At 39.1% G+C, this 15,571-nt stretch overlaps 1 protein-coding gene across 1 annotated transcript in view; it reads left to right on the forward strand.

The window, feature by feature from the left end:
• Positions 1-325: 325 nt before the first annotated feature.
• Positions 326-15,571, forward strand: part of ZNF37A (zinc finger protein 37A) — a 50,336-nt gene continuing 35,090 nt past the window's right edge. The window contains exons 1-2 of the mRNA XM_059900200.1: positions 326-552; positions 2,276-2,334. Of these exons, the coding sequence (XP_059756183.1) occupies positions 2,320-2,334 (15 nt within the window). The 5' untranslated portion in view covers positions 326-552; positions 2,276-2,319. The remainder of the gene's footprint in view (positions 553-2,275; positions 2,335-15,571) is intronic.

Here is a 15,571-nt window from a genome sequence, read left to right on the forward strand (position 1 = left end):
GTTATTACAAGAAACTGAATATTATTCCCCTATGCTATACAGTAGGTCCTTGTTTATTTTACATATAGTAATCCCGAACTCCTAATTTATCCCTCCCCCCTTCCCCTTTAGTAACCATAAGTTTATTTCCATCGCAGAGCCTTTTCTAATTGAGGTGGCTCTAAGGCTTTCAGGAAATGTACCGTGCGCAGCTTTCTGGCACAGGACGGGGCTGTCACTGTGGGCCTTCTGCGCATGTGCACTGCCTCCTCCCCCCTCCCCCCCACCCCCCGGCCCCGGATGCCGGGCGTGTTCCCGTTCCGCGGCCGATGTCTCGCGAGGAGATGGTTGCGGAGCCTCTGGCGGCTGCGGGCCGGGCAGCTGGCGAGCAGGACGCTGCTGTGGAGCACCGGGGGAACAAGAAGCTCCAGGCCAGAGGGGAGTGAAAGAGGAAGCGGCTTTGTCTCCAGATTCGGTGTAAATCTGGCCCCGTTTTTGTGCACCTGATGAGAACCTGCACGTCCCAGCGCTTAATTTTCTCATCTCCAAGGTGCCCTGCCGTTTGAGGCCTCGGTAAGACCGCGCGGAAACTGGCCTTTGGCTGTCAGTAGATGCGCACTTTTCTTCTCAGCGGAGACCCTTGTTCTTTTCCACTCAGGATCTCGCTGAATCCTCCCAACCACCTGTGGTCAGCGTCGCGTCCCCTTTCTAACAGTGAGGCTCCAAGACGGGATAGAAATTCAAAGTGGCGAAGGGAGCAGGGGCAGGAGCAAGGATAGATCCCATGCCTCGTTCTCTGCCCAGCATAAAATCTGAGCATGAGTGGGTCGCAGCAGTAAGCAGCTTGAGTACCCTAACCCCTGAAGGAAATAATGTTGAAGTGAATGCAGCATTGGTTTTGGGGGATTTCTTCTTGTTTCTAAAGAACCTGTGAACATAAATGGAGGCGTCCAGGCCCCTCTGACTCCCTCCAGCTTTGCCTGTGCCCTCAGTAGCACCAGTTTGCTTTTTACAGGAGGTCCTGCTTAAGATCCAGGAGCTTTCGATCTTGGATGAATATTCCAACTGGTTTAGGTTCCACCTTTCTTGCAACAAAGCGGCTTTTGTGAGGTAGGAAGGGGGATTCCCGGGAGCGGGAATTGTCCCGGTAGGACAATCAGTTCGCCTGAGACCTCAGTAGAGATCCAGAGCCCAGGTGCAAAGACGCTTGTTGCTCAGCCGGAAGCAATTTGGGTCCTCCTGCCGGAACCAATGTCATATGCAGACTGTCACAGACTGGGTGATGGTGGAAACCTTGGGCCAACTTTCCAGAGAGTTGTAAGCTGTGGTTGGGATAGGAGGACAAGACAAAAGGAACAGAAGATACTGCTTCTTGGGGAGTTGTGAAGGCATCGTATGGAGGGAAGAGCTGATCAGCCACAGGGGAGGGAATTACCTTCTTCCTCCCTTCACTCTTTACTCCACTCTTTCTGAGCTCTGAGCTGTTCCCACACTCAGCACAACTAGAGATATACTGATGCCCCCTCTATCCCGATCTTACAGAATCAGAGATGGTACTGCAAGACAGGTTGTTAAGACTTGGACTAAAGACAGGTCTATTTCTGCTTTACTTAAAAGATGGAGTTGGGTTGGAGTGGGCAAGAAGTGAGTCAAAAGTGTTAAGTGGTTACAATTCTACATTTTGTTATGGCAGAATCAAGAGGAGACATGGAGTCTCTTGATGGTCTAGGCAGGTCTTTTCTGCTTTAACAACAGATAAGTCAAAACCAGTTTGGTTTGGTTTTTTTTAATTAAAAAATACTTCTGAGACCTGAAACCAATTTAAGAGTAAACCCTTTTTTTTCCTTCCAAAAAAGACCAGCCCTTTTTTCCTTCCAAAAATACCCCATCCTTTTTTTCAGAACCTTGTTGAGATTCTCTGGTTTGTAATGAACATTACAAATTTTTGTGCTGAATATTTTTGCTCAGCATCAGTTTTAATGAAAGCATTGTGTTCTGTTCCTTGGCTTTTCCTAATTGGCTTAATTAGTTTAATGTGTTGTTTATATTTTTTCTGTGTTACAGCATACATTGTTGACAAATCAGCAGAAAACAAATGTTTTTACATTTGAAAACTAGCTTGTCCAAACATTACATAATCATCCCAGAGTATGCATGGACGCCGAGTGCTTCCCTCCCTCACTGTTATCCTTTCTGCTCCTTCTCAAGGTGTCTCCCATTTTGAGGTGTTTTGCCAGCTGCTATGTGGAGCTTTCTAGGCAGGTGATGTCACTCATGAGCTTTCCTTCTTTCTCAGGTGTGCCCCCTCAGTTCGCTACATTCTTCCAGGAGCAGCAGAAAATGATCACATCCCAGGTGAGTCGTTTAATTTATGCACAGTTTTGCTTAACACTGATTATTTGAGGTTTATAAAATATCTATACATTCATATGAAATAGTAGAAATAGATATGTTAACATCAGGAAAAATATAGAACAGAAGTCAGCAAATTGCAGTCCATGGGCCAAATGTGGCATGCTCCCTGTTTTTTTATGGCCCACAAACTAAGAATTTTTAGGTGATTGAGAAACAAATCAAGAGTAATAGTCTGTGATGTGAAAATTGTATGAAATTCAAATCTCAGTGTCTGTAAAGTTTTATTGGGACACAGCCATGCTCATTCATTTATGGCCGTGGCTGCCGTCAAATTACAAGGGCAGAGTTGAGTGGTTGTGACAGAGACTGTGTAGCTCACAGGCCTAAAATGTTTACTATGTGGACATTTACTGAAAAGGCTTGCTGACTTCTGATATAGAACAGCAGATCAACAGTAGGACAAAGGTGCCATGTAGGTAAATGCAGATCCTGTGATCTTACTGACTTGTGAAACTGGGCCATAAAAAAGTTTTTTGATAGACTTCATTAGGTGACATTGTGAACCTTTTTTTTCTTTAATTTTTGGCTGCGTTGGGTCATCGTTGCTGCACGCGGGCTTTTTCTAGTTGCAGCGAGTGGGGGCTACTCTTCGTTGCGGCACGCAGGCTCAGTAGTTGTGGCGCACGGGCTTAATTGCTCCGCAGCCTGTGGGATCTTCCCGGACCAGGGCTCGAACCCGTCTCCCCTGCATTGGCAGGCAGATTCGTAACCACTACGCCACCAGGGATGTCCAGTGACATTGTGAACCTTCTAGTGACCGTCTTGCAGTTGCATAAAGAAGTGGTAGGAATAAAGTGAATGATTTTTGTCTAATCCAGGGGAAAAGTTGAGATGTCGAAAGAAAATATGTGATAAATAATTCAAATGAATTAGAGCAGCATTAGGACTCATGGTTGTTCAAAGAAGGGACAAGTCTGGGTAGACCAGGGTGACCTAGGCTGGTTATTAGGATGAGGCAGGCTATGTGACAATACTGAGGACTGGGCAGAATATAAATCTTTGTAGAATATGGCAAGGGATTCCCCTATTTTAATTGTGGCAAAATACATATAACATGAAATTCACATTTTAACCATTTAAAAGTGTAGAATTTAGTGGCATTTTGTACATTCATGATGTTATGCAACCATAAACACCACTTACTTCCAGAATATTTCCATCACACCAAAAGGAAAACCCATACCCTTAATAAGCAGTACTATAGCTTAATAAGCAGTTACTCCCCATTCCCCTCAGCCCCTAGCAACTGCTAATCTGTTTTCTGTTTATGGATTTGCCTTTTCCAGACAGCTCATGTAAATGGAATCATGAAGCCTTTTGTGGGTGGCTTCTTTCACTGATCATGTTTTCAAGACCCATCCATGATGTAGCTTGTATTACTACTTCATCCCTTTTATGACTGAATAAATATTCCATTGTATGTATATACTACCTTTTGTTTATCCATCATTTTGATGGGCATTTGGGGGTGACTCCATGTTTGGTTATTGAGAACAGTGCTGCTGTGAGCATTCACGTACAAGTTTTTGTTTGAAGACCTATTTTCAGTTCTTTCCTGGGAGTGAAATTGATGGATAATGTGATAATTCTGTGTTTAACTTATTTTGAAACTGCTAAACTGTGTTCTACAGCAAGTCCCTTGCAAGGCCTTATGAATTTTATGTTAGCTTTCCTATTTCTGCACAAAAAGGCTGTTGAGATTTTATAATTTTTTTAATTAATTAATTAATTATTTGTTTTATTTTTTTGGCTGCGTTGGGTCTTCGTTGCTGCACGCGGGCTTTCTCTAGTTGTGGCAAGTGGGGGCTACTCTTTGTTGCGGTGCGTGGGCTTCTCATTGTGGTGGCTTCTCTTTGTTGTGGAGCACGGGCTCTAGGCCTGCGGGCTTCAGTAGTTGTGGTGCACGGGCTCAGTAGTTGTGGTGCACAAGCTTAGTTGCTCCGCAGCATGTGGGATCTTCCCAGACCAGGGCTCAAACCCATGTCCCCTGCATTGACAGGCAGGTTCCTAACCACTGCGCCACCAGGAAGGTCCAAGATGAGATTTTGATAAGGATTGCATTGAATCTGTAGACGACTTTGGGGAATCTTGCCACTTTAAGAATATTAAGTATAAGAATCCATGAACATGAGATGTTTTGCCATTAATTTAGGTTTTTAATTTCTTTCAGCCATGTTTTGTAGTTTTCAGAGTACAGATCTTACATATGCTTGCTTAAATTTATTCTTAAGAAGTTTGTTCTTTTATTTTTTTAATTTTTTTATTATTTTTAACACCTTTATTGGAGTATAATTGCTTTACAATGGTGTGTTAGTTTCTGCTTTATAACAAAGTGATGAGTGATACATATACATATGTTCCCATATCTCTTCCCTCTTGGTCTCCCTCCCTCCCACCCTCCCTATCCCACCCCTCTAGGTGGTCACAAAGCACCAAGCTGATCTCCCTGTGCTATGCGGCTGCTTCCTACTAGCTATCTATTTTACGTTTGGTAGTGTATGTATGTCCATGCCACTCTCTCACTTCGTCGCAGCTTACCCTTCCCCCTTCCCGTGTCCTCAAGTCCATTCTCTAGTAGGTCTGTGTCTTTATTCCCGTCTTGCCCCTAGGTTCTTCATGACCATTTTTTTTTTCTTAGATTCCATATATATGTGTTAGCATATGGTATTTGTTTTTCTCTTTCTGACTTACTTCACTCTGTATGACAGACTCTAGGTCCATCCACCTCACTACAAATAACTCAATTTTGTTCCTTTTTATGGCAGAGTAATATTCCATTATATATATGTGCCACATCTTCTTTATCCATTCATCTGTTCATGGACACTTAGGTTGCTTCCATGTCCTGGCTATTGTAAATAGAGCTGCAATGAACATTGTGGTACATGACTCTTTTTGAATTATGGTTTCCTCAGGGTATATGCCCAGTAGTGGGATTGCTGGGTCATATGGTAGTTCTATTTTTAGTTTTTTAAGGAACCTCCATACTGTTCTCCATAGTGGTTGTATCAATTTACATTCCCACCAACAGTGCAAGAGGGTTCTCTTTTCTCCACACCCTCTTCAGCATTTATTGTTTGTAGATTTTTTGATGATGGCCATTCTGACCAGTGTGAGATGATATCTCATTGTAGTTTTGATTTGCATTACTCTAATGATTAATGATGTTGAGCATTCTTTCATGTGTTTGTTAGCAATCTGTATATCTTCTTTGGAGAAATGTCTATTTAGGTCTTCTGCCCATTTTTGGATTGGGTTGTTTGTTTTTTTTGATATTGAGCTGCATGAGCTGCTTGTAAATTTTGGAGATTAATCCTTTGTCATTTGCTTCATTTGCAAATATTTTCTCCCATTCTGAGGGCTGTCTTTTCATCTTGTTTATGGTTTCCTTTGCTGTGCAAAAGCTTTTAAGTTTCATTAGGTCCCATTTGTTTACTTTTCTTTTTATTTCCATTTCTCTAGGAGGTGGGTCAAAAAGGATCTGCTGTGATTTATGTCATAGAGTGCTCTGCCTATGTTTTCCTCTAAGAGTTTTATAGTGTCTGGCCTTACATTTAGGTCTTTAATCCATTTTGAGTTTATTTTTGTGTATGGTGTAAGAAAATCTTCTAGTTTCATTCTTTTACATGTAGCTGTCCAGTTTTCCCAGCACCAGTTATTGACTAGACAGTCTCTTTTCCATTGTATATTCTTGCTTCCTTTGTTTTACATTAATTGACCATAGATGTATGGGTTTATTTCTGGGCTTTCTAGCCTGTTCCATTGATCTGTTATTTCTCTTTTTGTGCCAGTACAATGCTGTTTTGATGACTGTAGCTTTGTAGTATAGTGTGAAGTCAGAGAGCCTGATTCCTCCAGCTCCGTTTTTCTTTCTCAGGATTGCTTTGGCTATTCGGGTTCTTTTGTGTTTCCATACAAATTTTAAGACATTTTGTTCTAGTTCTGTGAAAAATGCCATTGGTAATTTGATAGGGATTGTATTGACTCTGTAGATTGCCTTGGGTGATTATTGTCATTTTTACACTATTGATTCGTCCAGTACAAGAACATGGTATAATGGTATAACCTTCCATCTGTTTGTATCATCTTCAGTTTCTTTCATCAGTATCTTATAGTTTTCAGAGTACAGTCTTTTGCCTCCTTAGGTAGGTTTATTCCTAGGTATTTTATTCTTCTTGAGGTGATGGTAAATGGGATCATTTTAAAATTTCTCTTTCTGATCTCTCATTGTTAGTGTATAGAAATGCAACAGATTTCTGTGTATTAGTTTTGTATCCTGCAACTTTGCCAAATTCGTTGATGAGCTCTGGTAGTTTTCTGGTAGCATCTATTAGGATTTTCTATGTATAATATCATGTCATCTGCAAACAGTGACAGTTTTACTTCTTCTTTTCTAATTTAGATTCCTTTTATTTCTTTTTCTTCTCTGATTGCAATGGCTAGAACTTCCAAAACTATGTTGAATAAAAGTTGCAAGAGGGACATCCTTGTCTTGTTCCTGATCTTAGAGGAAATGCTTTTAGCCTTTCATCGTTGAGTATGATGTTAGCTGTAGGTTTGTCATATATGGCCTTTATTATGTTGAGGTATGTTCTCTCTATATTTATTTTCTGAGGAGTTTTATCATAAATGGATATTGAATTTTGTCAAAAGCTTTTTCTGCATCTATAGAGATAATCATATGGATTTTATTCTTTTAGTTATTAATGTGGTCTATCACACTGGTTGATTTGCAGATATTGAAAAATTCTTGCATCCCTGAGATAAATTCTACTTGATTATGATGTGTGATCCTTTTAATATATTGTTGAATTTGGTTTGCCAGTATTTTATCGAGGATTTTTGCATCAATGTTCATCAGTGATATTATCCTGTAATTTCTTTTTTGTGGTGTCTGATTTCGGTATCAGGGTAATGCTGGCCTTGTAGAATGAGTTTTGAAGCATTCCTTCCTCTGCAATTTTTAGGAACAGGTTGAGAAGGATAGGTGTTAACTCTTTTCTAAATGTTTGGTAAAATTCACCTGTGAAGCCATCTGGTCCTGGACTGTTCTTTGTTGGGAGGTTTGTTTGTTTGTTTTGCTTTGTTTTTAATTGCAGATTCAATTCAGTTGCTGGTAAGTGGTCTGTTCATACTTTCTATTTCATCCTGGTTCAGTCTTGGGAGATTTTCATTTATTGTAATTTGTCCATTTCTTTCAGGTTGTTCATTTTATTGGCATATAGTTGTTCATAGTAGTCTCTTATGATCCTTTGTATTTCTGTGGTGTCGGTTGTAACTTCTCCTTTTTCATTTGTGATATTGATTTGGGCTCTTTCTTTTTTCCTTGATGAGTCTGGCTAAAAGTTTATCAATTTTGTTTATCTTTTTGAAGAACCAGCTCTGAGTTTCATTGAACTTTTAAATTATTTTTTATTCTCTATTTCATTTTTTATTGCTCTGATTTTTATGATTTCATTCCTTCTACCTTTGGGTTTTGTTCTTTTTCTAGTTCTTTTAGGTGTAAGTTTAGGGTGTTCATTTGAGTTTTTTCTTGTTTCCTGAGGTAAGCTTGCATCACTATAAACTTCCTTTTTAGGACTGCTTTTTCTACATCCTATATATTTTGGATCATTGTGTTTTAGTTTTCATTTGTCTACAGGTATTTTTTAATTTCCCTTTGATTTCTTCAGTGATCCATTGGTTGTTTAGTACCATATTGTCTAGCCTCCACTTGTTTGTGTTTTTTGCAGTGTTTTCTTGTAGTTGATTTCTAATTTAATGGCGTTGTGGCCAGAAAAGATGCTTGATATGATTTCAGTTTTCTTAAATTTACTGAGGCTTATTTTTTTTTGGTGTCCTAGCATGTGATCTATCCTGGAGAATGTTCCAGGTGCACTTGAAACGAATGTGTATTCTGCTGCTTTTGGATGGAATGCTATATAAATATCAATTAAGTCCATTTGGTCTAATGTGTCATTTAAGGCCAGTGTTTCCTTGCTAATTTTCTGTCTGTATGGACTGTCCATTGATTCAAGTGAGGTGTTAAAGTCCCCCACTATTATTGTGTTACTGTCAGTTTCTCCCTTTATATTTAATATTTGTTTTATGTATTTAGGTGCTCCTGTATTGGGTACATATATGTTAACGAGTGTCGTATCCTCTTTTTATATTGATCCCTCGTTATGTAACCTTCTTTGTCTTTTGTTAAAGACTTTGTTCTAAAATGTATTTTGTGTGATAAGAGTATTGTTACCCCTGCTTTCTTGTTGTTTGTTTGCATGAAATATGTTTTTCCATCCCCTCACTTTCAGTCTGTATGTGGCTTTAGCTCTGAAGTGAGTCTCTTCTAAGCAGCATATAGATTGGTCTTGTTTTTTAATCAGTCAGCCACACCATGTATTTTGATTGCAGCATTTAGTCCATTGATGTTTCAAGTAATTATTGATAGGTACATACTTATTGCCATTTTATTACTTGATTTATTCTTATTACTAATGCTTCACAGTCTTTATCTAGTAAATTGCTTATTTCTATTTCAGTAGTTGCTTTTTCAGGGATTTTCTCTTGCTCTTTCAGTTGAGACAAATTGTTCTGTCTTCTCATTTTGCTTAACTTACTCTGTCTCTATGAAATAGGTGAAGCAGTTATCTACTGCAATGCTGAAGAGGTGTCCTTATATGGGAGCATTCCCATACTGTCTGCGTGTGCCCAGTGGCTTTGGTGGTATAGCTGGATTTGACTTGAACACAAGTCATGTCTTTCCTCAGGTTGTGCTGGCAATTATCACCTTGGTAGTAGGTGTTGCTGGAGATGTAGGGACTAGGGGTGGATACAGGTTTAAGCTCAGGCTTCCCCTCTGCTCAGTGGCTGTCTCTGCCCTGTTGGGGATGGGGGTAGGTTCTGTGTTGCTGGTCTAGAAGCCCTGAGGGCTGGGTCCAAGCTGGCTCCATTCCCTTTAAGTATGTGCTCTCCCACTCCCAGCACTGGCACCCTTACTCCAGAGGGAAGCAGCCCTGGAGCAAGGTAGGGTACTTAGCTTGAGCCCCGTGCGCAGGCCATGGCAGTCCTGCCAGGGCAGAGATCTGGACTGCTGATGCACTGCCTGTGTGAGTGCCAGCAATGTCTGCCCCCACCTTTCTCCAGCGCTGCTTTGGGTCTGAGCCTCCTTTTTCCCTCACAGCTGGGCTCTTCCCTTGGCCTCTGCTTCCTTTGACCTGGTGTGGAGTTGTGCTGTAGAACAAGTAGGGCCCATGTGGGCTCTCAGTGTGGGTCTGGGCATGGGCTGTGGTGTTCTGACTGCAGATGGAGAACATGGCTGCTTCTGATGTGCTAACTGTGTGAGCACCAGTAACGGCTGTCCCTGCTCTGTTCAGATGCCATCTTGGGTTTGAGCCACCTCCGTTACACACATCTGGGACCTCACCCAGTGAGGAGGTGCATTGTGAAGCAAGTGGTGCTTGCGCGTTTGCTGGGCTCAGGTTTGGGTGCCTGCTGGGTCAGTTGCAGGAAATTGGTCAGCCATGAATGCAGTTTTCAATCTGCCTTGCTTCAGGAGCAAGCAAGCATGTGGACGCTCCTCACTGGCAAAGTCCAGGTTTCCCATAGCCCTCCTGTTACTCTTACTGGCACTCCAACCAGCTGAGGGGCTCATCTTTCCTATGTTGGGTCCCTGAATATGTTGCTCGACCACTCGCTCCCCAGAAAGGATTTCTATCTGTCTAATCTCCCTTTTCTTCCATGTCTTCTCTCAGGGGCACAGGTTCCAGCCTGATCACTTCTCTTAACTTCCTACCTGATTCTGTGTGGATCTTTCTTACAGCCTTGACTGTACAGGATTCTTTCTGCCAGTCTCCAGTTAGTTTTAAGTGAGAATTGTTCCACATCTAGGTGTATGTTTGACGTGTTTGTGGGGAGAGGTGAGTTCCATGTCATACTGTGCTATGTCGATCTCCTTCCTCTGTCAAGTGAATAGTTTGCCCACTAAGTTAAATCTGGTCTCACTTATTTACAAAGACCTATAATATAGATGTATTTGGAGACATTCTCAAAGTAACTAAGAGATTTGGGTATAATATTAGAGTTTTACAAAGTTACAAAGCAAAGAATAATAAAAACAAATCACCAAGAAGTAGTTATTGAATCTAGAGAATCCTCAAGGGCTCAGGATAAGATGGATCATTTTTCACATGGAAGTTAGAATTATTTTTCATCCTTAAATTCTCCAGTTTTCTCAGAAATATCTTGTACTGATATTTAAAGTATAAGAAATCAATGAACCCTTCAACTGATTTTATCACAACTTTATTTATCACAAAAATAAATCTCTTTGTAATTAATGTTTATTTAACTCAGGTATTCATTCAGCAGCTACTTATAAAAATCTACTAAGTATCCTTTGCTCTGTACTGTAGGTTCTAACAAAAATGAAATATTGGCGCCTGCAAAAGAGCCGCTCTCAGTGGGGCACAAGTGGGAGATGGGCGCACTGATAGAATACTTGAAAAGCCTTGTAACTGAGGTGCACACAAAATTCTGCTTCATGTTCTTTTTTAAGAAATTGCAGCTGTTTTATTGATCACCTTATCACACTTTCCTGTAGTAAAAAATATGAATAAGTTGACATTTAAGTATTGTTTGAAAAAGTTTCCTGTTATGATAGAACTCTCAGTCTTATTATTTCAACTAATCAAAGTGAATATATTTCAAATATTTATGAATATGTATTAAATACAAAAGTAAAATTTTACTGGAAAAGCATCTTACAGAGATGGAGTTGGATAGATTTTTTTACAAACTAGTTTATCAGTGGATGAGAATTACTAGAATGAGAAATAGTCAGCATTAATTCTATTCCAAGTTCAATTCCATGGATGTAAGCATTGCGAAAATTTGTTTGCATAAATAAGTAGATATGAATGAATGGAGTTTTATTATAGTAATGCCTCTAAATTTTTTGAATCCTTACAAATCACATGCCACTAAAGATCGAACAAAGAAAAATATACTTTTAATGATCTATCAGCTGGTAACTCTGGTTAGGTTCTCTCTCAACTTAACTGAACGCAAGTATAGTCATCCCTTGGTATCTACAGGGGATTGGTTCCAGGATCCCCTCTGAGGATACCAAAATTGACTGATGGCCCAAGTCCCTTAGTTGGCCCTCTGTATCTGCGGGTTCAGCATCCTTACATATGGAGGGTGACTGTAACTGAAAACCACTTGACTTGTAAAATGATAAGTTCTAACTCACCAGTCAGTTGTTCCTTTCTTTGATGTGCTTGAGGGTTTTGCATCATGGGGGTATTTCACCTTAGTAAGGTTTTCCATATTCTTTATGAGTATGTTTTTTGGTAAAGAACATGTATCCTGACATTTTAATTCAAATATGAAGTACTCTGCCCTTTATATTGAGAATTTAACCTGTTTTCATTTTGTTATGGTTACTTATTTGAATTTATAGCAGCATTTATAGCAGCTTGACTTCAATAACCTGCAAAAAACTGCTCCTTTATATCTCTGTCCCCACCCCTTTTGGTTGTTGATGTCACAAAATTACATCTTTCTTTTTCTTTTTTTCTTTCTTTCTTTCTCTTTCTTTCTCCTTCCTTCCTTCCTTCCTTCCTTCCTTCCTTCCTTCCTTCCTTCCTTCCTTCCCTCCCTCCCTCCCTCCCTCCCTCCTTTCTTTCTTTCTTTCTTTCTTTCTTTCTTTCTTTCTTTCTTTCTTTCTTTCTTTCTTTCTTTCTTATTGCTTTACAATGGTGTGTTACTTTCTGCTTTATAACAAAGTGAATCAGCTATACATATACATATATCCCCGTATCTCTTCCCTCTTGCGTCTCCCTCCCTCCCACCACAAAATTACATCTTTATATAATGTGTGCTCCAAAACAAAAACGAATAATTCTTTTAAATGTCTTAGTCTCCAAATTATGTAGGAAAAAAAAAGATTTGGAATTACAAACCAAAGTTACATTAATACTAACTTTTATTCTAAATTTTAAAAAACGTATAACTCTCTTAAATCACATAGAAAAGATCAAGTACAGTTAAAAATGATTGCTATAGTAATACTAGTTCTATAATTGCCTATGTATTTGCCTTTGTTGGATCTTTATTCGTACGGCTTCAAGTTACTGTCTAGCGTCTTTTCATTTTACCTTGCAGGACTCCCTTGAGCATTTCTTGCAGGGCACATCTAGTGGTCATGAACTCGCTCAGCTTTTGTTTATCTGGAAATATCTTGGTTTCTTCCTGACTTTTTGAAGGACAGTTTTGCTGGATATAGTAGTCTTAGTTGACAGGTGTTTTCATTTAGCCCTTGAATATATGGACCCGCTGTCTTTTGACCACCAAAATTTCTGATGAGAAGTCTGAAGATAATCTTAATTGAGGATCCGTTTTATGTGATGAGTCTCTTCTCTCTTGCTGCTTTCAAGATTCACTCTGTCTTTTGAAAGTATGATTATAAAGTGTCTTGATATGGGTCTCTGATTTCATTTTACTTGGAGTTTGTCGAGCTTCTTGGATGTTTATATTAATGTATCTCATTAAATTTGGGAACTTTTCATTCAAATATTAGTTTGTCAAATATTTTTTGTATATTTCTGTGAATTTCTTCAAAGATTCTCTGTGCCCCTTTCTCTCTCTCCTTCTTCTTCTGAGACTCCCATGATGCGTATTTTGCTCCAGTTGATGGTGTTTCACAGGTCCTATATGCTCTGTTCACTTTTCTTCAATCTTTGTTCTTTCTGTTCCTCAGTGTTGATAATTTCCACTGTCCTATCTTCAAGTTCACTGATTCTTTTTTCTACCAGCTCAAATCTGCCTTTGAATATCTGTATGAATTTTTAATCTCAGTTATTGTACCTTTCAGCTGCATAATTTCTTTCTGGTTTCTTTTTAGGTTTTCTGTGTCACTCACATTTCCATTTTGCTCACACATCATGTTCTTGACTTTCTCCACATATTGTTCAAGTTCTTTGAGCATTGGTAAGACAGTGGTTTTAAAGTCTTTGTCTAATATATCTGCTGTTAAGTCTTTTGCAGGGACAGATTCTATTGATTTATATTTTTCTTTTTCATGGACCATACTTTCCTGCTTTTTTGTATACTTTCCTCTGTGTGTGTGTGTGTGTGTGTGTGTGTGTGTGTGTGTGTGTATAAATATGGAATTTCTGGCTCATATGGCAATTTTATGTTTAACTTTTTTTTTTATGTTTAACTTTTTGAGGAACAGCCCAACTGTTTTCCACAGCATCTTGAACCATTTTTCATTTCCACCAGAAATGTATGATGGTTCCAGATTCTCTAATTCTGGCCAAAATGTGTTTTCTGCTTTTTGATTATAGTCATCCTAGTGTGGGTAAAGTGGTATCTCATTGTGGTTTTGATTTGCATTTCCTAAATGACTAATGATATTGAGCATTTTTTCATGATTTGGACATTAAAAAAAAATCTTCAGAGAACTATCCATTCTAGTCCTTTACACGTATTTTATTTGGGCTGTTTTTCCTTTTTGTTGAGTTGTAAGAGTTCTATGTATATTCTGGATAATCAGGTATTAGATAACATGATTTGAAAATATTTTCATCCATTCTGGAGATTGTCTTTTTTCTTTCTTGATAAGATACTTTCATTTTAATTTTGATGAAGTCCAATTTATCTGTTTTTACTTTTATTGTTTATGCGTTGTCATATCTCAAAATACATTACCAAATTTTATATTTTATTCTAAGAGTTTTATGGCTTTACCTCTTATATTTAGATCCATGTTGATTTAATTTTTGAATATGGTGTTGACATAGTTGTCTAACATCATTCTTTCCTTGAGATATACTGTTGACCCAGGTCCAGACTATTCTTTCCCCACTGAATGGTCTTGGCCCCCTTGTTGAAAATCAGTGGTCCAGAGGTATGTGTTTATTTCTGGATTCTCTATACTGTTCTGGTGGTCTTCGTGTTTTTTTTTTTTATATTATTTATTTGGTTGCATGGGGTCTTAGTTGCAGCAGGTGGGCTCCTTAGTTGTGGCTTGTGGGCTCCTTAGTTGTGGCTCCAGGGCTCATTAGTTGTGGCATGCGGGCTCCTTAGTTGTGGCATGTGAACTCTTAGTTGCGGCATGCACGTGGGATCTACTTCCCTGACCAGGGGTCAAACCTGGGCCCCCTGCATTGGGAGCATGGAGTCTTATCCACTGCGCCACCAGGGAAGTCCCCGGTCTTCATGTTTATACTTACACCAGTACCTATAGCTTTGTACTAAGTTTTGAAATCAGGAAAGTGTGACTCTTCTCAATTTGTTCTTTTTGCTTGTTTAAGATTGTTTGCGCTATTTAGGACTGCTTGCAATCCCATAATTTTTAGTATCAGGTTTTCCATTTGTGCAGAAAAGGCTGTTGAATTTTAATAGGGATTGCATTGAATCTTCAGGTCACTCTTGGTAGTACTGCTTTTTTTTTTTTTTTTAATATTTGTTTATTTGGCTGGATCTTTAGTTGCAGCATGCATGTGGAATCTAGTTCCCTGGCCAGGGATCAAACCCGGCCCCCCAGCATTGGGAGTGCGGAGACTTAGCCACTGGACCACCAGGGAAGTCCCAGTACTGCCATTTTAACAATACAAAGCCTTCCAGTCTATGGGCATGGAATATCCTTCCATTTATTTAGGTCTTCTTCAAGTTCTTTTCACAGTTTTTTGTAGTTTTGCATATCCCTGGTTAAATTTATTACTAGGTATTTTACTCTACTGGATAATATTGTAAATAGAATTTTTTTTAAATTTACTTTTTGAGTTGTTCATTGCTGGTATAGAAAAAAAAAAACCTGATTGTTGTGTGTTGATTTTGCACTGTTATATAAATAAGTTCCTTTTTACCTTTTTTAAAAAATAGATTCCACATATGAGTGACATCATATGATATTTGTCTTTGTCTTACTTTGCTTAGTATGATAATCTCTAGGTCCATCCATGTTGCTACAAATGGCATTATTTCATTCTTTTCTATGGTTGAGTAATACTGCATTGTATATATGTACCACATCTTATTTATCTATTCCTCTGTCAATAGACATTTAGGTTGCTCCCATGTCTTGGCTATTGTAAACAGTGCTGCAATGAACATAGTCGTGCACGTATCTATTCGGATTATGGTTTTCTCTAGGTATATGCCCAGGAGTGGGATTGCTGGATCATATGGT

This window comes from Balaenoptera ricei, chromosome 16, assembly GCF_028023285.1.
Source record: "Balaenoptera ricei isolate mBalRic1 chromosome 16, mBalRic1.hap2, whole genome shotgun sequence".
Lineage (NCBI taxonomy): Eukaryota > Metazoa > Chordata > Mammalia > Artiodactyla > Balaenopteridae > Balaenoptera > Balaenoptera ricei.